The 23,083-nt window shown below is 27.8% G+C and overlaps 5 protein-coding genes across 13 annotated transcripts; 3 read left to right on the top strand and 2 right to left on the bottom strand.

Annotated features, from left to right (window-relative positions):
- Window positions 1–42: 42 nt before the first annotated feature.
- Window positions 43–3,743, bottom strand: LOC141525147 (NADH-cytochrome b5 reductase 2-like). 2 transcript variants are annotated; one of them, XM_074239503.1, is made up of 5 exons: window positions 3,712–3,743; window positions 3,510–3,632; window positions 1,117–1,434; window positions 851–1,039; window positions 43–534 (listed from the first exon to the last, which is right to left on the bottom strand). In XM_074239503.1, the coding sequence occupies exons 2-5, from the start codon at window positions 3,519–3,521 to the stop codon at window positions 151–153; spliced, it is 903 nt and encodes a 300-aa protein (XP_074095604.1). In that variant the 5' UTR covers window positions 3,522–3,632; window positions 3,712–3,743; the 3' UTR covers window positions 43–150. The 2 variants fall into 2 exon arrangements, with proteins under 2 accessions (XP_074095604.1, XP_074095603.1); XM_074239502.1 differs by lacking the exons at window positions 3,510–3,632; window positions 3,712–3,743 and adding an exon at window positions 2,274–2,477.
- On the top strand, window positions 2,792–9,700 carry LOC141525148 (transmembrane protein 60). 4 transcript variants are annotated; one of them, XM_074239504.1, is made up of 6 exons: window positions 6,076–6,375; window positions 7,203–7,419; window positions 7,670–8,494; window positions 8,587–8,763; window positions 9,531–9,546; window positions 9,629–9,700. In XM_074239504.1, the coding sequence occupies exons 1-3, from the start codon at window positions 6,124–6,126 to the stop codon at window positions 7,798–7,800; spliced, it is 600 nt and encodes a 199-aa protein (XP_074095605.1). In that variant the 5' UTR covers window positions 6,076–6,123; the 3' UTR covers window positions 7,801–8,494; window positions 8,587–8,763; window positions 9,531–9,546; window positions 9,629–9,700. The 4 variants fall into 4 exon arrangements, with proteins under 4 accessions (XP_074095608.1, XP_074095606.1, XP_074095607.1 ...); XM_074239507.1 differs by lacking the exons at window positions 7,203–7,419; window positions 7,670–8,494; window positions 8,587–8,763; window positions 9,531–9,546; window positions 9,629–9,700 and adding exons at window positions 2,792–2,820; window positions 4,422–4,794; window positions 4,864–5,094 and having other exon boundaries at window positions 6,165–6,302; XM_074239505.1 differs by lacking the exons at window positions 6,076–6,375; window positions 7,670–8,494; window positions 8,587–8,763; window positions 9,531–9,546; window positions 9,629–9,700 and adding exons at window positions 2,806–2,820; window positions 4,422–4,794; window positions 4,864–5,094 and having other exon boundaries at window positions 7,203–7,342.
- Window positions 8,503–13,912, bottom strand: LOC141525145 (uncharacterized). Its single transcript, XM_074239498.1, has 6 exons — window positions 13,393–13,912; window positions 9,808–10,129; window positions 9,517–9,700; window positions 9,030–9,225; window positions 8,826–8,972; window positions 8,503–8,754 (listed from the first exon to the last, which is right to left on the bottom strand). Exons 1-6 carry the CDS (start codon window positions 13,769–13,771, stop codon window positions 8,567–8,569), a joined length of 1,416 nt encoding a protein of 471 aa, XP_074095599.1. The 5' UTR covers window positions 13,772–13,912; the 3' UTR covers window positions 8,503–8,566.
- On the top strand, window positions 11,574–20,344 carry LOC141525141 (uncharacterized). Of its 5 annotated transcripts, none has more exons than XM_074239491.1 (8): window positions 11,574–12,014; window positions 14,625–14,772; window positions 14,855–14,942; window positions 16,660–16,863; window positions 16,945–17,086; window positions 17,548–17,747; window positions 17,821–17,973; window positions 18,545–20,344. In XM_074239491.1, exons 2-8 carry the CDS (start codon window positions 14,739–14,741, stop codon window positions 20,088–20,090), a joined length of 2,367 nt encoding a protein of 788 aa, XP_074095592.1. In that variant the 5' UTR covers window positions 11,574–12,014; window positions 14,625–14,738; the 3' UTR covers window positions 20,091–20,344. The 5 variants fall into 5 exon arrangements, with proteins under 5 accessions (XP_074095592.1, XP_074095595.1, XP_074095593.1 ...); XM_074239492.1 differs by having other exon boundaries at window positions 11,794–11,808; XM_074239493.1 differs by lacking the exon at window positions 11,574–12,014 and having other exon boundaries at window positions 14,512–14,772; window positions 18,545–19,607; window positions 19,746–20,344.
- Window positions 20,345–20,729: 385 nt separating this feature from the next.
- On the top strand, window positions 20,730–22,171 carry LOC141525472 (U11/U12 small nuclear ribonucleoprotein 35 kDa protein). The gene is made up of 4 exons (XM_074239986.1): window positions 20,730–20,774; window positions 21,213–21,428; window positions 21,529–21,742; window positions 22,071–22,171. Exons 1-4 carry the CDS (start codon window positions 20,730–20,732, stop codon window positions 22,169–22,171), a joined length of 576 nt encoding a protein of 191 aa, XP_074096087.1.
- The last annotated feature ends 912 nt before the right edge of the window (window positions 22,172–23,083 follow it).

Genomic DNA, 23,083 nt, shown 5'->3' with positions numbered 1-23,083 from the left:
TCTTGAAACGTCCTTAATAATAATTGTTTGAACAATATACAATATTTTACAAAAATGTTTAATATTTAAAACAATCTATTAATACTAATCAACAATTTCTAATTAAGATAAAAATAAATTAGAAATAAATGACAGTAAAATTTATAAAAATTAATAAGCGAATCTGAGCTTGGGATCATAACCAAGTTTATCGAGGTTAGGAGTGCAGGCGAAATTGATCATAGGTGGGGGGCCGCACATCAGAACAATGGTGTCATCTGCTGGAGGGAACATATGTTCCTTGATCATGTCCGCGTTGATGTGCCCCGTGGAGTACTTCCAGGAGTCTCTGGCTGAGTCGAGAGTGTACCAGAGCTTGAACTGTTCTGGGTAGTCCTTGAGAACCTGTTCCAGTTCCTCGCGCAGCAAAATGTCCTTTTCCGTCTGGTTCGCGAAGAGCAACGAGACTTGGGTTGAGTCTTGAGGGTCTTTGCAGATCGCTCGGATCAGTTGCAGCATTGGGGTTATTCCAGTTCCTCCAGCGATCATCACGACCTGGAATTTGAAAAAGTGAGCAGTGGAGTCGATCAGGAATTTTGTAAGGAGTATACCAAAAAAAAAAATTTTAAAAATCGGGCAAGTAGGAGCTGAGATATAGACAATTTGGAAATCCGTACATCCGTACAAACATTGTTCTGTACGGATGTACGGATTATAGTTTTCGGGTTAAATTGGAGTAATTTTGATGCGCAAAAGCAATTTTTTTATTAATTCGAGTATTCTGAGTCGACTGAGATGGTTTTCAAGTTAATTGCAAGCCTCAAAAAGAAGATATAAACGAAAAAAAAGGTTTTTTTTGACAAAAACGTACTTTTTTAACATGATACTGAGTAGGAGGTTCTTTTCTTAGCAACCTGATAGCAAAGTTGCCTTTTCCATGATAAACAAGCCTGCCTGAAGGTCCCTTGAAGTCAATAGTGTCTCCAATTTTCATCCCCTCCAAATACTGGCTCATCTTTCCGCCCTCGGGGAACTTGGGGTGGACATTCTTGAAGTAAACCTGGAACAAACCAGGATTAGCACCCAGAGAATTGAACCAGGGTTATTCTAGAGGAGGGAGAAGCTCAAGAGACTGACCTTGACAACCAGGTCGACGAAACCGAGGTCGTCATCGCTGGACACAGGGGTGTAGGCGCGGATCACCAGCTCCCCGTTGACCTGGCAGTTCAGGTGGACGTGCTGGCCTATGGGCAGTCCCAGGACGTGGCTGCTAGAGGGCAGCCCGAATCTGAACCTCCTGGTGTCGTGGCTGATCACTTGCTTCTCGATCAACGGCAGGCTGTATTTTTTTAGTGGATCTTCTAAGAGGACTGGGGCTCGCTTCTTTCTTCGCATTAGGTAGTGGATTGTCACTCCTATTATCAGGGTTCCTACTGCTCCCACCACTGCCAGTACCTGTAAGAAAAAAATTTAATTTGTTAATAAGTTGAAAAAAAAATTTTTTTTTAGAAAATTTTATTATTTTAATTATTTAAAAAAAAGTTTAAATATAAAATTTGTTAGTAATTTTTTTTAATAAAAAAAATTTTTTTTCAATAAAAACAATTTTTTTTTAATTTAAAAAAATAAAAACAAAATTTTAAAAAATAAAATTTTTGCATAAAAATTTTTATACTTTTTTTGTAAGTAATTTTTTTAAAAAAGCGTATTTTTTTTTACATTTTTTGATGAAATTAAAAATTTTTTTTTAATTATTAACTTAAAAAAAAATTTTTAATTACAAAATTGAATAATAATTTTTTTTTAATAAAATTTTTTGTTTATTTAAAGAAGAAAAAAATTTATTTCTCTTTTTAAATAAAATTGTAATTTTATAATGAAGTTTCAAGTTAATTTTTAAAAAATTTTTAATATTTTTTAAAAATGAAATTTTTTTTTGATTAACAAAAATTCTAATAATTTTTTTCTTAACTAAGCTTGTAATTTTTTATAAACTAGAAAAAAAAAATTTTATTTTCAATTTTTACATTTTTTAATAAAATTTTTATTTTTCTTTCTTTTATAAAAAATTCTAAGTCACAATTAAAAAAAAAAAATTGTTAACATTAACTTGAAAATTTAATTTAACAAAAAAAATAATTAAAAAAGAAATTACATTTTTAATTTATTAAAATTTGTCAACTTTTTTTATTGAAAAAAAAAACAATCAAATTAATTTTTATTGCAAACAAAATTTCATTCTTATAATTAATAATTATTATTAAAAATCTAAACCAAAATTTTTAAAAACTTACACGTGCATTGATCATATTTCACTTTTTTTGCAATTCCAAAAAATGACAATTAAAATTATTGTAATAAATGTCAATATTAAAAAACTATTGTTTTTTTTTTATTAACTATTATAATTTATTAAATTAAATTAAATAAATATTTTATAATTTTTTCAGGGTCCAGATAAATTGATTTTTGTCAGTTGTCGGGCATACGCAAATGAGGTTAGGAGCTAGAATAATAATAAAATTATATATCTAGCGCGTCTGCGTTAAATTCGCACTTTCTTACTCATTATTATTATCATTATACTGAATGTGTAGAAAATTTTCGGCAAGGGGTAAGTATTTTTTTATTTTTTTATTTTAAATATAAATATATACCTAGCCTATTATAATATATTTTCTATTTATATTTTATATGTACATTTTATGTCTGTTATACCTATACTTTTAATTATAATGAAGTCAGCTGACAGCTGTCAATTTTTTATTTATTTAATAATTTAAAAAATTTTTTTTTAATAAATTAATTACAGTAGGTGTGAGTATTACTGCAATTTTTATGGTAAGTCTTACTTAAAAAAAATTTTTATTAAATTTTTCAAAAATAAAAATTTTTTTTTTTTCAGACCAAAAAAATTTCATGTGCAATTTAATAATTTTATTTTTCACCCGTGGAATTTTTTTAAATATGTTTTTTGGATTAATTTTACTTTTATTAAATTAAAAAAAAAAAATTTTTAATAGCCATTGCAAAAAAACATAAGAAATTAAAAAAATTTCAATTTTTTTAAAAACAATTTTTTTTTTTTAATAAAATTTAAAAATTGTCAAAATTAAAATAATTTTTATAACAAATTAATAATAAACAAAAAATGCTTCAAAAAATTTAATTTTTTTTTATGAAAATTAAATTAGCAGACATTTAAAAATTTTTATTGAGAATTTCTTTTATTAAAAAAAAATTTAAACAAAAATTTTCACATGTAAAAAATTTTAAAAATTAACTTTTTTTTTTTTTTAATTTTTACATGTGGAATTTTTTTTTTAGATTTTTTTTTATAATAATTTTATTTTTAACTTTAAAAAAAAAATTTCTAATGCGTAATTTAATTTAAGTGTATTTTTATTTCACTGAATTCAATTTGTTTTTTTTTTTTATTTTAAATAAAAAAATCAAATTTAATTAAATTTTATTGAAAATTAAACAGCAATTATTATTTTATTAAAAATTAAAAATAATAATAAAATTACCTGAAAGTCCATGATTGGTTATGTTCTATATATTGTTATGGCGTCGTTAATTTTTAACTATATAAAATAAATATATATAGTACAAGCTTGCACGCTCCCTAAAGACACTTAAAAATTTTTTCTCTGAAAAAATTAATATAATATTATTTTAAAAAAGGTTTTTTTTGTAAGTATAAATTATAAATTAAATATAAAATATTACTGGTAATATTTTTCACAATTTTCTATGCATATTACATAGTTAACATAGTTATGAAGCAGTAATTATTATTTCTTGTGATAATATGATAAATTATATATCAGTCGTCTGATTTTTTGTAGTGAGATAACATTTTTTTTTTTTTTTATCGTTATATAAGTGTAATTATACATTTATGGATGATGTAGGAGTTTCTTATTTTTTTTATAGTTTCTTATATTAATTTTATTATTATTATTAATAAAATACTGTCGGATTTTTAATAAAAAAAATAATTTTGTTAATTTAATAAAAAAGAATTTTTTTAAAAATAGGAGCAAGGAATTATAAAAATGGCGATATCTCTTAAAATAATGAATTTAGGAAAAATTTATAAGAATTCAAAATTGTAGCTTAGGAAATTTCCTATAAAAAATGTTTTTATACTATGGACTTATTTTCAATATTTTAGGAGATATAGGAACTTAAGGAGTAAATAGGAAATGAAATGAAAAAAAATTATAATTTAGGTCTAAGAAAAATCGATATAACTCCTAAAATATTGATTTTAGGAAAAAATTATAGCTTAGGAAATTTCCTATGAAAAATGTTTTTATACTATAGGGCTATTTTTCATATTTTAGGAAATATAGGAATTTTAGTAGATTAAAAATTTTTTTGACTAAATTTTAAATTTGAATTTGAATTTTTTTTCGCGCGCTTTTTTCCACCAGGTGGCGCTGCATGTAAAACCCGCGACATTTTAAAACTGCGCAAGCGCGAATTGCAAATTGAAAATGGCGACGGTGGATTCAAGACAACAGCAAGGAATATTAAATTAATAAACAGAAGAGTTGTTAATTCATTAATAATTAATAAAATATGTAAATAATGGCAGTGTTACATCGCGCGTTATTTACCTGGTTTGAATTATTAATATTCCTAATTCTCTTGGTGCTGAGACTGGACCAGCGAATATTCTGGAACTGGTTCATTGTTTTCATCCCAATGTGGCTGTACGACTCATTTTTACTGATCTACATCATTTTTAACATGGTGTCGCACTGCAAAAATAATCATAACAGCACCAATTGTTTGAGGCGCAAGGTAATTTATTTTTTTATGATTTAGGATATCAATTTGGGGTTTATTAGTAATTTTCGTTTTATTTTTTAGGGATGGCACATGCTGGCGGTCTTGCTGAAATTAAGCGTCCAAATTCTTATCTGCTTAAAATTGGAGGCACCTTATCTGTATCTTCCTGCTAAAGCTGTTCTTAGTCCGTTTTGGTTGCTTTTACCTGCGTTGACTATTGATGTTTTTGTTCATTTGATTCAGCATTCCAGATATTGAGAATTTTTTTTTTTTTTTTTAATTCTTAGTTTAAGACAAAATTTAAGACTAAAGGTAAGTCAAAATTCATGATAAAAAAAAAAAAAAAAAAAAAAAAAAAAGAATTTAAGACAAAATTTAACACAAAAGGTATATCAAAATTTGTGAAAGAAAAATTTTCAATTTTTCTTAGCGGGAAATTTAAAACAAAATTTAAAATAAAATTCAAAACCAAATTTGTGACAGAAAAAAATAAAAATTTAAAACAAAAAATAAAGCAAAATTTAGAACAAAATTCAAGAAAAAAAAAAATTCAAGACAAATTTTATTTAATATTCAAGATAAAATTATAAATAATGCTAACTTCAATTTTGTCATCATTTTTAAGACCAAATTTAAGAAAGAGAAAAATATATAAGGCAATATTTAAAATAAAACTTAAGATAAAATTCAAGGCAAAATTAAAAATAAAAAAACTTAGCAACAATATTTTTCTAAAATCTAAATTTGATTTCGGTGTCAAAAATTTCTCCTTAAAATGTCCTAAATTTCGTCACGTTTAGGATCTTAAGCTTAAGACAATTTTTTTTACACAGATAAATTTTGTCTTATTTATCTCTCTCAAAATCGAATTTAAAATTTTATTTTTTTTTTTTTTGTTATAAATTTTTCAAATAAAAATTATTCACTTAATTGATAATTTAAAAAAAATCAAAAAACTTCAATTTTTCTTAATTGAAGACTTGGAATAATTTTTAAGTAAAATTAATAATTCTTTTTCTAATATCTTTAATTAATTTAAATAAAATAAATTTAATTAAAAAAAATTTTGGCGCGAATTAATTAAAATATATAAAATAATTTATTCTTTGAATGAAACTCCCAAATAAATTTTCCGGTGGTCAATAATTTGTGAGTTACATAATAATAGTATAAATTTTTAATTTAAGAACCTTGGATAGGAGCCAATGACAGCCAAGTTTTAAATAAATAAACACGGCCTAGAATACTTTATTCTTGTATAATCTCTAATGACATTTGAACACTAAAGATCAACAAAATTTTTTAGTCTTCTCAAAGATCTTCAACAATATAACTTCCCAAATGAATAATTGCTCATCAATTTTCCTTTTTTTAACAATTAGTTCGCTAGTTTTCGAGATAAATGGATTGACTAGTGTAGCGCGGGCCGTCGCGGGCCAACAAGCGACGTTACTTTGTCGCAGCAATGACGACAATCATCGTTTCATGTTTTGGAAAGTTATTGATAACAATAACAATATCGTCGGCCCGGACAGTTTTTTTGATGCTAATAAATACAATTACCAAGTATTGACCGGAAAATTATTTATTTGGGTAAGTTTCTCGCGTGCTTCAAAATTGGGACTGGCTCAAATTTGGACCGTCCAATTTTTGGCATAAAGTGTAATTTTTTTTTCACTTAGGCTGTGTTAAAGTTCAAGTTAAAATTTTGGAAAAACTATTGAAAATTTGGAAAAATTATAAGAGACCTTTTTTGTAGAAAATTCAATTTTCTACAAAGTTTGTTTGAAACTTTTTTTTAGAATTTTAATAGTTTCGTTGGAATTTCAATTTAAAGATTTTTGGAATTCAAAATATTGAAAATTGGAAAAAATCGGTTGTAGTTAACGATCTGATATAGAAATCGGCACTTTTTTTTGGACATATCGGTTCCTTAGATCATCCTAGACCTGAATATACCAAAAGATCGGCACTTTTCCAAAAGATCGGTATGGGACTTGTGTTCCGCGTTGGAACCGTCTTGGAACTAAAGTTCCAACCGCGATAACTACTAAACTATTGGAGTTACAAAAAAAAGTTTCGGACAAAATTTGTAGTACTTTTGATCCCCTACAAAAAAGGACTCGAATAATTTTTTCGTATTTTCAATATTTTCTCCAAAAATTTATTACCAACAAATTTTGAACTTTATGAATTTTTGTAATTTTTTGTGAAAATTTTGACTTAAATATTGAAGTTACAAAAAAAAAGTTTGGGACAAAATTTGTAGAAAATTGTATTCCCCATAACTTTTGTTCAAAACTTTTTTCTCTAACTTGAATAGTTTACTAGTTATCCTAATTAGAATTTTTCTTCAGCGGTCCAAAATTAGGACAGACCCAATTTAGAACCATTAATAAATTTTTTTTTTTAATTTTCAGAGTGTATCAACGCGAGAATCCGGATTTTATCACTGTGTATCTCGAAATATAACCAACCATTCAAAATTTAACGTCCATACTGTGGAATTAATAGTTCAAAAAAATGACTATTATTGGGAAAGTCAATTTGAAGTTACTCTTTTGCGAACCCTAATGGTGATAATGGTTATTGTTGTCAGTATTGCGGTTTACTTATTAGTAACTACCAGAAAAAAAGGTCAGTATTATTATTATTATTATTATTATTATTATTATTATTATTATTATTATTATTACTATTATAACTATAAAAATTTTCAAAATTTAGTTGTAGCAATAATAATAATAATAATAATAATAATAATAATAATAATAATAACTTGAAAATTACTATTATTATTATTATTATTATTTATTTATTTTATTTATTTTTTTTTTTTTTTTCATAAATAATAATTCAATAAAAATTTATTTTTATAAAATTACAGAAGAATTAAGGCCGATGAATTGTTATAATCAGATACCAAAAATAAAACTTTCTTCGTCAAGGTCAGACGGTCCAGGAACAAGTGGATTTTCAAAAGGATACAAACCGTTTAATGAAGATGAATTACCATAGAATTTTCTAATAATTTTTAATAATAAATAAGTTCAGTTAAAAAATTACTCGGATAATTTAAATTTTTTAGTTTTGGAGAGAAAAATTTTAATATTGAATTTATCGAAAAATTATAAGGGACCTTAGATTAAATCACAATTTTGCAAATAAAATTATTCGAGTGTTTACGAGAGCCAAGCATGGAGCTCCATTTTTTAAGACCAATTTTATATTCGGATTCATAAAAAATTTTTTATTTTTTATTTCAGTGACTCGATCGGTACTGAAATTTATTCTCTGAAAGCTACTAGCTATAGAGCTGAACTTTTGCCGACAAAGTAGATAATATTCATTAAGCTTATATCCTTCGTGGTTAGTAGACTTCTCCCTCATCACAACACGGAAAGAGTATCCTTAAAATTATTAAAAAATTTATTTAATAATTACCAAATATTTTTGTGAAAATAATTCTGTGTATGGTCGAGAAGATACTTATTGATTTTTATTAAAATTGGTCAAGTAGTTTTTGAGATATTGCAAAAAAACGATCCGTACAGATAGTACAGATTTACAATTTTTACAATTTTAGTTAAGAATCCACGGGCTGAATCCCGTCGTCGGACAAATTCTAAACTATTGCCGATTTTGTTCAGAAATGCCTTGAAAGTTGTAAAAACGCCGAATCGGAAAAAATCATGCCAATTATTATCACAAGGTACAAAGTCATTTTTTAATTACATGTATTTATTATTTGGCAATTACAATAAGTGGATTGGATAACCATTCCTTATAATTTTATGACTATAGCATTTGAATACCATGGAATAAAAAGCGCGTGAGGAATGTTCTTCCTTGCTATTAAACTCATATTAATAGTTGTGCGAATACCAGTGGCAATAACCTTGGCTTTATCAGTGAATAGATCGATATCCATCAAATGGTTAGAATTTTTAAAAGTGTAGATCCTCACGTCACCTGAAGAAGGTAATTTAAAAAATTATTGTCCGCTAATTTGAATAACAATTAAACATTGTTCCAAGCTTTACTTTGTTTGGTTGCGATAAACAAAACATCGAACTTGAATATACAGTTGGAAATTTCGAAATGTCGATCACATCCGTGGATTAACTTTGTAACGAAGTCATATCCTCCATCTTGAGTTTCCTTCTTCAGTGCAACATAAAAATTTTTATCTAGAAAAAATATTTATTCTTAATTAAGGGGATTTGGAAATTTCTGAGAACACTTACCATTAGAGACAGTAATGACGTATGAATTGTTAATCCTGACTGTGAATCCATATATATTTCCCTCAAAATCGGTAAAAATCTGTTTGAGCTCCGTCAAATTGTTGTTTAAGGTCATGATCTTGGGCGGGTCGTTCACCTTCGGCATGTCCGTCTGAGTGAAATAAAACGTGTCCTCGACAGGGAGAACAAGCATAAGCTGAAAAATATTTTATTATTTTTTTAATTTTTCGCGCCAAAACACTTCGCATGCGCCTGACTTGTTCCAAATGTTCCAGTAGTGGAACTTAGCTACAATAATGCCTAATTTGTGTCCAATAAAGTTTAATTTATTCTTTTGTTGTACTTGTTCCGAGAAATAGCCAATAATTTAGTAATTCTTGCAAAAAAAATGTACGGCGCATGCGCCTGACTTGTTCCAAATGTTCCAGTAATGGAACTTAACCAATTAAATGACTAATTTGTATTTAAAATTAATTAATTAGCTTACTTTTTGATTTTCAGTGTACATATCAAAGAGGTTAGTGATCCGGTAGAAACCTGGTGAATTTAATTTTCTAAAAATAATCCGCCCAGTAATTTTTTCTTCTCTCTGGTTCCAGACTAGTTTTACTATATCAAAGTTTGCTAGTAGATGGTAACATATAGTCACATAGATGTCGTTTTCACACCGACTAAAAAAAAAAAAAAAAAAAAAAAAAAACAATAAAAAACAAAGTCTATTTAAACAAAAAATTATTTATAATAATAATACTAAAAATCAATAAATATATTTTCTTACAAAATATCTTTCACATTTATTAGAGTTGTATGGGTACGATATATTTCTTGAAGAATTTCAGGGACCGGTACAGAAACTTTTTCATCAACGTCCCATATGAACATAGATTCATACCATTGAACGATTATAAATAATTTACGTTTTAAAAGATAAGTTTGATCTTCGGAATCAGATGAGTGAGGCTGCCAAACTTTTATTGTGATTAATAGTGGCTTATTGGCTCCAGAATACAAAGGCTTAATAGGATCCGCGACCAGCTTTAATGTATTTTCATTGAAAATGTATAACGTATTTGAGTATGTTATATAAGCTAGAAAATTTCCTGTAAAATTTTATTTATTATTATTATTATTATTATTATTATTATTATTATTATTTTTATTAAGTAGAAAAACAAATATTTAATCGAAATAAATAAAAAATCTAATTGTCTGCTTCATAAAAAATCTGTAAGATGGCGTTGCGCACCGGAAAAGGTACTACAATAAGAGACAATAATTTATGCCTGCTCGTGTTGCTTTGGTATCGATGAAAGTTTGGATTTATGAAAATTTGTCCAAATAAATATGAAAGTTTGTAATTATTGCTGATGAATATAAATGAATAAAAGCACAGAAAAATTTACGTATAATTGTATATAAATAAAAATGATTCTATGCAAACTAGATCATCTGTTCAATTTTACAGTTGTTCAAATGACCAACTGAACAAATAAAATTCCCTATTTTTAAAAATACGTACAACTAATAATATGTTTATTTGATTTTAATTCCAAAAGTATAAATGTAAAAATGAACATAACTATAAATGAAAATTTATAAATTTACTAGTTAATAAAAAATGTCATTTGAATAAATGATTAATAATACAAGTGTATAAAATTGTGACCGGGCTTGCGGTGATTGACTTAGTTTTTTTTTATCTTAACACACACACGCACACACACACACAATGCAATTTTAAGCGGTTGGGTATGGAATTAGCGGGAAGTTGCAGGGATGGCTTTTAGGGTCAACCGGTTTCCTAATTTTTTTTAATATTTAACGCCCTTGCACTGTTCTCAGTGAGTAAAATTTATACTCATAAAATCCGTTTTAAACCTATAAAAATTATACATTAAAAGTTTTAAGTTTTCTTAATTTTTAACATCCACCACATACAGCCCTTTCAGGGTGAAATGTTATAAAGTTCATTCTTAATAGATTGCAACATGCTTATAAAATTATAAGACATTTCGTGGAAATTTTTTTTTTAACCGATATTCATTTTGACAGTTTAACATCTGGACAAATATTCATTTTTACTGATTAACTTTAATGCAGATGTTCATTTTTATTGATTTATTTTGATAGAATTTCATTTATTCAAATATCCATTTGGACAACTTTCATTTGTACCGATCATCATATTTATAAATGTTTATTTATACACAACCTCAAAAATACTAATGATCATAATGTCATTTATTCATAAAATCATTTCTACATTTATTCATTACCATTATTTATCCGCAATTTCATTTGTTCAAATTATTATAATAGTTTTTTTACATAAGGATCTATCTTTTTAAATACATAAGTTCATTAAGTGAATGTTTCATTTATTTTTTTATACACTTGTATTATTAATCATTTATTCAAATGATATTTTTTATTAACTAGTAAATTTATAAATTTTCATTTATAGTTATTGTTTGATGTCGGTACAAAAGAGATTGACTAGAGTGCTCTTATGAGTATACTCAAACTTTAAATATCTATACTTTATATTTAACATGGGTTATTCTCATGGCAATTTTTATTATCGTTCTTATGAACGCGATGTCAAATGGCGGCTGCACATGCGCCCCATGACTTAGCGGGAAGAAGACCGGCAAGCCCGGGGCACGAGGCCGGTGGGGACGCCATGAGCGGCAGTTGTACTGGGACTAGTGACTAGTGCAATATACCTGCGTTCTCTCTGACAAAGAAATTATTCCATTGTGTTTTATTATTTACTAACGTAATTAATTATCAGTTAATTATCAGTTCTCATACTTAATTAAATTCATTGATTCGACATTTGTGCAATAATTTTAAACTTAACATAAATTCGTGGTCAAATATTTAAGACGCTAATAAAAAGTACGTCGTACTTAGCGTTTAGCATCGCGGCCATTGTCTTCAATCGCGTGATAAATTAGACGCAATAAATTATCATTGTTAAAGGTTTGTTAAGAATCTTCAATTCAGTTTCATAATATTCAATTATAATTAAAATCATTGTTAATTAGTTATATTTTGCAAGTGTTAATTGAATTTAGTCAATCGTAATTATTAACTTAACTTCATTGATGTGCTTTATTTAATTAAATTAAATCGTGTTAACTGTTAAATTCAAATCAAATTTACAAGAAACAAGTACATTAATAAATTTATAGATTTAATAATTTGTTGAGTTATTCAGAAAGTAATTTAAATTAAATAGTAAATTCTCGCGTAAATTATAAATCCATATTCAACTACTAATTTAAACAAGATATTCAAATCATTTAAATCAAAATTAATTCGATCCTCTCGGATCATGACACAACTTGATCCCACTGATCAAGAACTTGATCCCAGCGATCGATTCATAACACAACTTGATCCCACTGATCAAGAACTCGATCCCAGCAATCAAATTCAATACTGGAACCTACTGGTTCTTTCAAACCATTCCAAACACACAGTCAATTCTCTTCCGATTACAAACACACGATCCTTTCTGATCATAATTACATTTTATGTCTCTATTGAGATATTAACGGTTGACGGTTAATCACAATAACCTAACGGTGGCTGAGATCTATTCTCACCCCTCATTGCACAGCAGTGCAAATATATATACATTCATATCAACACACATATTCATTCACATATCTCTCAACTGTAACATCTTCGAGGAGTTTTTCTCTAGCAATTGCTAGAGTTTTCTCCTCTTGGGGAATAAATTAATCACAATTATTCACCCCAACACCGAGTCTTTTATTTTAAACAGATAGATCCTGAACCAATTCCTAACTAATCAACTACATATAGAAGAATTACGGAAATTCTCCTTAGTGGAGAGTTTGCGACGATACAGTTATGTTCATTTTTACATTTATACTTTTGGAATTAAAATCAAATAAACATATTATTAGTTGTACGTATTTTTAAAAATAGGGAATTTTATTTGTTCAGTTGGTCATTTGAACAACTGTAAAATTGAACAGATGATCTAGTTTGCATAGAATCATTTTTATTTATATACGCAATTATACGTAAATTTTTCTGTGCTTTTATTCATTTATATTCATCAGCAATTTTACAAACTTTCATATTTATTTGGACAAATTTTCATAAATCCAAACTTTCATCGATACCGAAGCAACACGAGCAGGCACAAATTATTGTCTCTTATTGTACGTCACTCCCCCGCGAAAATTCAAATTTAAAAAATCAATTTTTAATTTAAAAACTATCTGGACAAATATAATATCAATTTTTTGTTAATTAAAATGGTTTTTCAGTGAATTTAAAGCACAAAAACAATTTATAATCGGTAATATTTAAAACAACATACCATATGAGTCGAATTTGTTGATTATGTTATCATCCTTGTCGTCTCTTTCAGAATGCAGAAGTAGTTGCTGAGGTTTTTCAGCGTTATCGATACTTTTCCATGATATATAGAAGGCGATTAATTTCTTATAGAAGCCATCTGGTTGAGAATCGTACTCATTTCTGTTTAGGTTTGGATCATACATTTCACACAATTGGTTCCTCCATGGTGCTAGAGTCGAAGAGTCAAAAAATAAAGTCTTCCATTCAAGGAATTTCTCTATTTGATTCATCAATTGAACGTTGACATTGCGCAACTTCATAAGAGTTTTAGGGTTAATATATTTGAAAATTTGAGACCATACTTGGTCGGGTAAGACAATTTCCGGGGTCAAATCCATAATGACGGAATAAATAGATTTTAAGAAAGCACTGAGACACTTGAGTGAACTTTTGTTGAACAAAAAGTGACAATTTCAAAATATTATCAGTGTTTATAGGCGCTGATGATCACGGTCTAGTACAATCGACAATTATCTGCTAATTTGTCACAAGACACTTTGATTGTTGACTAGATCGTGAATAATCTGGACTTTAATTATTTTGCTAGAAATATTTAAGAATTTTCTCTAGAAGAAAGAAGGGATCCAAAAAAAATTTTCTGGAAGGTGATTTTTTTCTGATTGATACTGAATTTCGGAAGTCCCTTAACGATATTTTTGAAAAGTGCCGATCTTTTGGTATCTTCAGATTCGGGATGGCCTATAGAACCGATTTGTTGAAGAAAAAGTGCCGATTTCCGTATCAGATCGGTAACTATTGCCGATTTTGTTCAGAAATGCCTTGAAAGTTGTAAAATCGTCAACAATCGGGAGTATCGTAAAAAATTATGCCAATTATTATGATTTATATTAGAGACAGTACTAGTAGTATTATGTAGTTAAAAAATTCCAGCCACTTAAAAAAATTTTTAATTTAAATAATAAATATTTGCGAAATAATATCAAATGTTTTAACACTTGGATCGATTCATAGCGAGAAATGTATGTCGATATATTTATTAAATATATATATATATATAGTAAAGAAATGAGTCACGTGAGCTAAGAATCCACGGGCTGAATCCCGTCGTCGGACAAATTCTAATTCCGTCTGTCGCGTTGAGACTCGCGGGCAAGTTAACACTCGCTTTTACATACTCAAAATTTATTAAATTGTAAATCATCTATCTTAATTAATAAATCTGTTTGATAGTCCTATCAATTAATATTCCTTGATTTAATTAATTTGTCAAATTTGTTGGAAATTTATTTTGGCATCAAAATGGCTCGGTAATTAATTTTTGTTCGGGATATTAATTTATTAATCATGATTCACGTTGACGAAAGTGATCCCGTTGGTGGTAATTATTATTATTATTATTTTTTTTTTTAATTAAATTTGAGGTGATTTTTTTTTGTATTAATTTTTGTTAAATTCTTTAGAAATTGAACCAGCGTTTCCTTATAAAGATGTTACGGTTCGGCGTGATGAATTTAATAGCAATTATGAATTGCAAGATGAATTGGGACGGTAAGTTTTTAATTTTTTTATAATAAGTTTAAAAAAAATTTTTTCTTTGAAAAAAAAAAAAAAAAAATTTTTTTTTAAATTTGAAAAAAAAAATTTTTTTTTTTAATTTATTTTTATTTTTTTTCAATTATTGAAATTTCAAAATTAAAAAAAAATTTTTCTTTATTAAATTAAAATAATTTCTAAACTTTTTCTAAAAACCCCAAAATGAAAAAAAAAATTTTTTTTTCATATTAAATTAACATTATCTCTTCAAAAAATAATCCTAAAAATGTTCTAATTACATTTTTAAAAACTAGAATAAATTTCCTTTAAAACTAAAAAAATTTCTCAAAAAAAAAAAATTATTTTTTGCATAAAAAAAATAAATACTAAAATTACCCAAACCAAGCGACTTTTTTTGTGATCCTGCTTAAATCATCCGTTTCTTCGCTAATTTTATTATAACAGCTCAACGACCTTAGAACTTTTTACTCCTTTAGCTCCCCTCAACACTCCTTCAAAATTGCAAATCAATTCTTCAAGCCCTTTTTTTTAATCTTAAATCAAACTTTTAAAAAAAATCGCGGGAAAAAAAATTTTAAAAATTGAAACTTTTTAAATTAATTTTAAAAGTATAAAAAAATTTTTTTTTTTTTAATTTTCTACCGATCTTGTAGGAAATTTATTCTAGTTTTTAAAACTGCCCTTAAAATATTTTTACGGCCATTTTTTAATTAAATATAGTTAATAAATATGACTAAAAAAATATAGCATAAATTTTGATCAAAAAAAAAAAATTTGGAAAAATTAATTTTTAATTTTATTTTATATACAATTGCTAGATCTTACTTCAGGAATTTCTTGCAATACTTCCGAGCTCTAGTCTGTATATATATATATATATAAGTAAAAATAAAAATAATAAGAATAAACAAACGGAAAAAAAAATAATAATAATTCAGGGGTAATGGATGTTTTAAAACGTTAATCAAGGTCTTTGTCTATAAATAAATACACGTGTATACACAACTCGATGGTTTACTACACACTAAATATCCAATATATATGTATATGTATGTTAAATGAATGACAAGTTAAAAGTGAAGGCGTGCCAATTAAATTTCAATGGAATTTAAACTTTAACACTTTGCTCTTGACATTCCAATGAGAAACAACCGGCGTTGTTATTATTAGACGTGTTAAGTAGATTTTTGTAAATAATTACCAATCTGATATAGAAATCGTCACTTTTTTTTGGACATATCGGTTCCTTAGATCATCCTAGACCTTAATATACCAAAAGATCGGCACTTTTCCAAAAGATCGGTATGGGACTTGTGTTCCGCGTTGGAACCGTCTTGGAACTAAAGTTCCAACCGCGATAACTACTAAACTATTGGAGCTATAAAAAAAAGTTTCGGACAAAATTTGTAGTACTTTTGATCCCCTACAAAAAAGGACTCGAATAATTTTTTCGTATTTTCAATATTTTCTCCAAAAATTCACTCTTAAAATTTATAACCAACAAATTTTCAACTTTATGAATTTTTGTAATTTTTTGTGAAAATTTTGACTTAAATATTGATGTTACAAAAAAAAGTTTGGGACAAAATTTTTAGGAAATTCTATTTCCTACAAAAAATGTCTCTTATAATTTTTTGATATTTCCAATAACTTTCCCAGAATTTTTATTTGAAAATTTAAAGTGAAAAATTTGAATTTTTTTATTTTTTAGTGGGAAATTCGGAACAGTGTATCTGTGTAAGGACAAAAAAAATGGGCTAAAATTAGCTGTGAAAATCGTAAATACAACTAAGAAGGAAGACAGACGCTCGGTGGAGCGCGAAGTTGAAATAATGCGCCGATTACAGCATCCCCGTTTAATTCAATTGTATGACGCAATTGATAATGCTAAGCAGTTTTATGTCGTGTTAGAGTTGTAAGTTTAATAGAAATATAAATTTTGTAGAATAATAATACTAGTAATAATAATAATAATGATAATAATTTTAATTTTTAGAATTGAAGGAGGAGAATTGTTTGAGAGAGTGATTGACGATGATTTTGTTCTTACTGAAAGGAGTTGCGCGGTTTTTATGAGGCAAATTTGTGAAGGGATTGAATTTGTGCATTCACAAAATATTTTACATCTTGATATGAAGGTAAGATTTTTTTTTCTCAAAAATTCAAATTTTTCAAAAATTTGAAATTTTTCTTTAAATTATAATTTTTTTTCAAATTATAATTCTTTAAAAATTAAAATTTTTATAATTCGAAAAAACAATTTTTTTTTTTTCAAAATCAAAATTTTTTTTTAAATTCAAATTTTCTAAAAAATTCAAATTATAACACACTTAGAAAAAGAAACATTTTTTTCAATTAAATGTTGTTTTAAAAAATTTTGAATTTTTTCAAAAATTTTGAATTTTTCAAAAATTTTAATTTCTCTTTAGATTGAAATTTTTCTTGGAATTCAAATTCTTACAATTTATAAAAAAAATTTGTTTTTTGCAAAATCAAAAATTTTTTTCTTAAATAAAAATTTTTTATATAATTCAAATTTTTATCAACGTAAAAAAAAATTTTTTTTTTTCAATAATTTGGACATATCAATTACTTACAGCCAGAAAATATCCTTTGCTTAACCAAAGAAGGTAACCGAATAAAAATAATAGACTTTGGACTAGCCAGACAATTTGATCCAAGAAAAAAACTCCAAGTCCTCTTCGGAACTCCTGAATTCGTAGCGCCTGAAGTAGTAAATTTTGATCAGATTGGATATGGAACTGACATGTGGAGCATTGGAGTTATCTGTTACGTTCTGTAAGCTAAACAAAATTTTTTTAAAAAATTAATTAAAATCAATTTTTATCTAACTTTCTCAATTTTTTTTTAGGTTATCGGGACTTTCCCCTTTCATGGGAGACACTGATGTCGAAACAATGGCGAACGTGACAATAGCTAAATACGACTTTGATCACGAAGCTTTCAACAATATTTCAGAGGACGCCAAAGATTTCATACGTCGCTTGCTCGTTAAAGACAAAGAGTGAGTTAATAATTATTCATTTTAATTTTTCCCGCATGTTTTATTTAGATTTAGAGTAATTGCTTGGTTAGAAAGTTATCTAAAATGCGAACTTATGATAAAAACACAAAAATTACGACTTCGGGTAATTTCGGCAATCTTCGGGTGTTTCCGTGAACCTCCGAGAATTTCCGGAGATAATTTTACTTATTGAAATATCAAAACTTTGGAACTTCGGGTACCTTCGGTAATCTTCGGAAACACTAGATAATCTTCGAACTACTTCGTATTTTATTTAACCTATATTCCTAAAAAAAAAAACTAACAAATATAGTAAAATATTAACAATTAACATTAATTTTGTCTTTCGTGACTTTAAATTAATTAATAATTATAGTTAATAATTAATTATTTATAACAAAATTAATTATTATTAATAATTAAAAAAAAATAGTAATAAATAACAAAAATCAACTGATCTCTCTGTAAATCTCCGACCGGCCATTTTGAATTTTTTCCCGCCAAAAAGGCACGAAAGACAAAATTTACAAAAAAAAAATATCAAAAATTTACGGAGTAAAAAAAATTACAGAAAACGAATTTCGGCACACGTATGTCGGTTCCACCCGTGGTTGGCGCCAAAATCAAATTTCAAAACGAAGAAACCGTCGCCATTGAAGAAGAAGAAAAAAACGAAGAAAGTGGCGCCACCTGTTGCGACTCCAGCGCCGCCTGTAGTAAAAAATAAAAGCGAACTGGACGTGACGAAAGACAACATGAAGCTGTTTGTCGAAAGATGGCGGGACCACCCGAACAGTCCGTATCTCGTCGAGGACAATGGAACAGTCGAGAGAGAGGGGGACAGATCAATGTCCTTGAAAGGTCAAAGCCCCTCTCCTCCTGAGAGTATTTGTAGTTTGACCTCAGAGGGCGCTTTTGACGACAGGTTGTTTCTTAATGTTCCTAATTTGACGTTTGAACGTCGCGCCTCTGAGGGTCAGAGCCAGGAGTACCGAGATACGGCTTCTCAGATTATAATTGCTGAGGAAATTATTAAACTATCGGAGCATTTGAGGTTACTTGCCAATCGGGAGGGGAATAACAAGATGGCGGGTGATATGGCAAATATGGATAATATGGCATATGGAGAAGGTAAAAGTAAAAAGACGGACGGTGAAATTGAGAAAAATATGGCAGAGAATAGTAATATGGCAAATATGGCAGTAATGGGTGATATGGCACAGAATATGGCAAATATCGCGACTGGAGAGGATAATAGTTTATTAAAGTGGAACAAACTTGAGAAAAATACGCCAGACCTAGGAAATAAGGCAAATATGGCACATATGGAACAAAATATGGCAAATATACCAGATATGGCACAAAATGTGGGAACTGTACAAGAAAGTGGCCTATTAACAAGAGAAAAAGTCAAGAAAAATACACCAAATATGGGAAATATGGCCGATATGGCGCAGAATATGGCAAATATGGCCACAAATGTGGCAGATCAGGATACTAGTCAATTTAAACAGAACAATTTGTCAAACATGGAGAATATGGGTAAAAATATGGCAGATATGGCACAAAATATGGCAAATATGGCACATGGACAAGATGGTAGTCAAATGAAAGCTCTTGAACCGGAGACTAAGGTACCCTCAATAAAATACAGCCGAGTGTTGATAAACACGTCAGAAAGTGAAACAAATGAAATAAACGAAAAATTAAATGCCATAACTCGGGACAGAAAGGTAAATGGCACAAAGTTTAACCCTCACAAAAATTTCCAGGAAACGGTGTTCAACAGATTCGACCGAGAGGACGTTGGCATCGACCTGACGCCACCATGGCGGAAACCCAGGGCCAAACATCGGTTCGGCGAAACTTGCCGAGATGTCCCGAGGATAACTAACCTGCAAAACTTGCACAAGACTATGAATTTAGACGAGCCTAATAGCGCGAAAAATTTGTTATTGAAGCTGTTGGACGAGTGGGACCAGGAGAAGCCGAGGGGGGCAGCACTGCCCAGGAAGTCGATTAGTGTCGACTGGAACGACGAGTCGATTGGCCGACGGTCGATCAATTCTTTGGCGCGGTATTTTCAAACTGTCCAAAAGTCGCGGGATTTTAAATGAGAGATCGGTTTAATTTTTTTGAGGAGGATTTTTGAATTTTTGAGAAATTTTACAGAAAGCGACCCAGCGCGGCTCAATTGCAGGAACATCGGTGGCTCGCTAAGGCTCTCGAGAATCCTATTTCCAAAGTCAGACTCAAGAGATATGTTATCAAGAAACGGTGGGTCAAGGCCGTCAATACTATTCTTGCTCTTCAAAGGATGGGCGCTCATATTAATTTTGATCTTATTTGAATAAAATTTGTTAGAAAAATATTTGAGTCTTATTTTTTAGTTGAATTTTAAAGGTTAAATTATTGAATTAAATTTAAAAAATAAGAAAGAGTTCTTTTTTAAAATTTTTTGAAAAGAAGCCAATTAATTTTTTGTACTTATACGCAATTTGCTTTATATTTTATATTAATAATAATAATAATTGAGATTTAATATAATTAATTTAGTATATATTTTACTGTTTATTATTGTTATTACAAAATAATTCACCTTGTAAAAAAAAAAAAAAAAAAAAAAAACAAATAAAATTACAAAAATTAATTTAATATTTTAAATTTAAATTTGAAAAAATTCCCGCGCTTTTTATTTTCCCCCGCCGACGCATGCGCAGTAGCCATTTTTAAATTCTAGCCGCCATTTTTTATTTATGGTGGGACAACTTGACAATACAATAACAATAACAAGTAACGCAGTGGAATTATTAAAAAAAAAATTAATTATTAATTAAATTTATTTCATAATTAATTAATTTAGTGAATTTATTAATAATTTCAATTAAATTTTTTAATAAGAGCGTGAAAAATTGTGAAAAATTTTTTTAATTAAAATGGTAAGAATTTTTAGGTTACAAATATTTTTTTTAATTTATTACATAATAATTATTATTAATGACATTAAAGTTAGCAGTCACTAGAAAATTTTTTAATTTTATTTAACAAAAAAAATTATTTTTAAAAAATTGGATTTTTAATTTTTAAATGTTAATTTTTTTTGCCATAATTTATTTGTTAAAAAAAATTATCAAATATTTGCTAAATTTATTTTCATTAATTATTATTATTTTTTTTTAAATTAATTTTTTTAACACAAAAAAAATTTGAGATTTATAATTATTTTTTTTAATTTTCAGAATGATGTATTAAAAAATTGGAGTCCTTATTTAAAGGAGTACGATCCACTGAAAGCTGGAAGTATCGATGGAACTGATACAGAGCCACATGACAAGGGAATTACCCGTGCTATTAATTCGCATTATCAGCCGCCGTATAATTTAAAGTCGTATCCTTCTTCAACTTTATTTGTATCGAAGCTTAATCCTAAAATTACAAGACAGGATTTAATTCAGGTAAAAATTAGGAGTCATCACTCCTGAAATATTTATTTTAAAAAAAATTAGAATAAAAAATTGTAGGTCAGGAAATTTTATATAAAATAAAATTTTTCAGCATTTTTCAACTGTGGGAGAAGTTATAACAGCAAAAATAATCGTCGACGTAGTCACTGGACAATCTATGTGCTACGGATTCGTAGAAATGGCGACTGATGACCAGGCTAAACGCGCCATCCGCAACCTTAATGATACTTTTTGTGACGGGGTTAAAATATTCGTCGACCACGAACTCGGAAGGACTATGAAAAATTGGAAACCTAGAAGGCTAGGTAAATTTATTTATGTATTTATTTTTACGAAATAGTATTAATGTTTTACAATAAAAATATAATTTTAATTTTAATTTCTTTAACATATTATAAATTTCCTAAAAATTATGAATTATAATATCCAATTTTTTTTTTTAAATTCCTTAGGTCAAAATTTTACACTGGCAAAGTGGTTAAGGCTAAAAACACTTGTTATACTAGACCGGGGTTCGAAGCCTGGTCAGGTTTTTTTTTTTTTTTTTTTTTTAAATAAAATTTAAAAAAATTGTTATTTTAGTTATCAAAAATCGAATAATATTTTATTATTAATTTATTTTTTATTTTCCAGGTGGAGGATTTGGAGGAAAAAAAGAATCTGGCCAGTTAAGATTTGGAGGAAAAATGAGACCTTTTAAAAAGCCAATTATACCTCATTTTAGAAACAATTAAGTAAGTAACGAAACCTTGAAAAATAATTATTGAAATTAAAAAAAAATTTTTTTTTTAATTTTGAAACAAAATTAAAAATAATTCGTTGACCTCGAATTAGTCTAAATTTCTCTAATTTCTTAAACAATCCCCAATAGTCAAAAATAAAAATAACTGAACCCATATAACATTAAATATATACATCACATATATTAACTAAATAATATACACATCTATCATCAAATACGTAACATTGCTTGGCACCTCGCATACAAAAATATAATGGAGGCCAAATATGGCGGCCCCATTTCTAAACTTCTCTTCTTTCATCCTAATTTTTTTTATTCTTACGCTATATACTATCATTATGTTATTTTGTCGCTTCTCACTTCCATCCTAAACAATTATTATTATGTTTTATTGCTTGGAAATAACCTGTGACACATCTTGGCTCTTACTTTATAATTTTCTGGACTTTAAACAAAATTTCGAATGAAAAAAAAATTTTGTTATCATTTTTAATAGACAGAGTGTTATTCCTTGTCAAATTCTGCGTGAAATGATGTATATAAGTTCATACTTTTGATGGGGGTGAACGGAGTAATAGAGGATTTAAAATAAGGAGAAGGGGAAATTTTTGTGGGGGGAAACTGGAAGTCCCTTACCGATATTTTTGAAAAGTGCCGATCTTTTAGTATATTTGGGTCCAGGAGGGTCAATAGAAACGATTTTGAGAAAAAAAAGTGCCGATTTCTACATCAGATCGGTAACTATTAACGATTTTGTGTGACGTCTTCAGGGATGTTGGTTGGAATTCTGGGGAAATGGTTGGAGATATTGAAAAATTGTAAGAGACCTTCTGTTGTAGAAAATTTAATTTCCTACAAGTTTTATTTAAAAATTTTTTTGTAACTTCAATAGTTTAGTTAGAAT

This window comes from Cotesia typhae, unplaced genomic scaffold (assembly GCF_013202065.1).
Source record: "Cotesia typhae breed Kobodo isofemale line unplaced genomic scaffold, CoteBio_Ctyphae contig_26, whole genome shotgun sequence".
Classification (NCBI taxonomy): Eukaryota; Metazoa; Arthropoda; class Insecta; order Hymenoptera; family Braconidae; genus Cotesia; species Cotesia typhae.
Note: the sequence above shows the minus strand (reverse complement) of the source record. Positions and strands in the feature narration are given on the sequence as shown.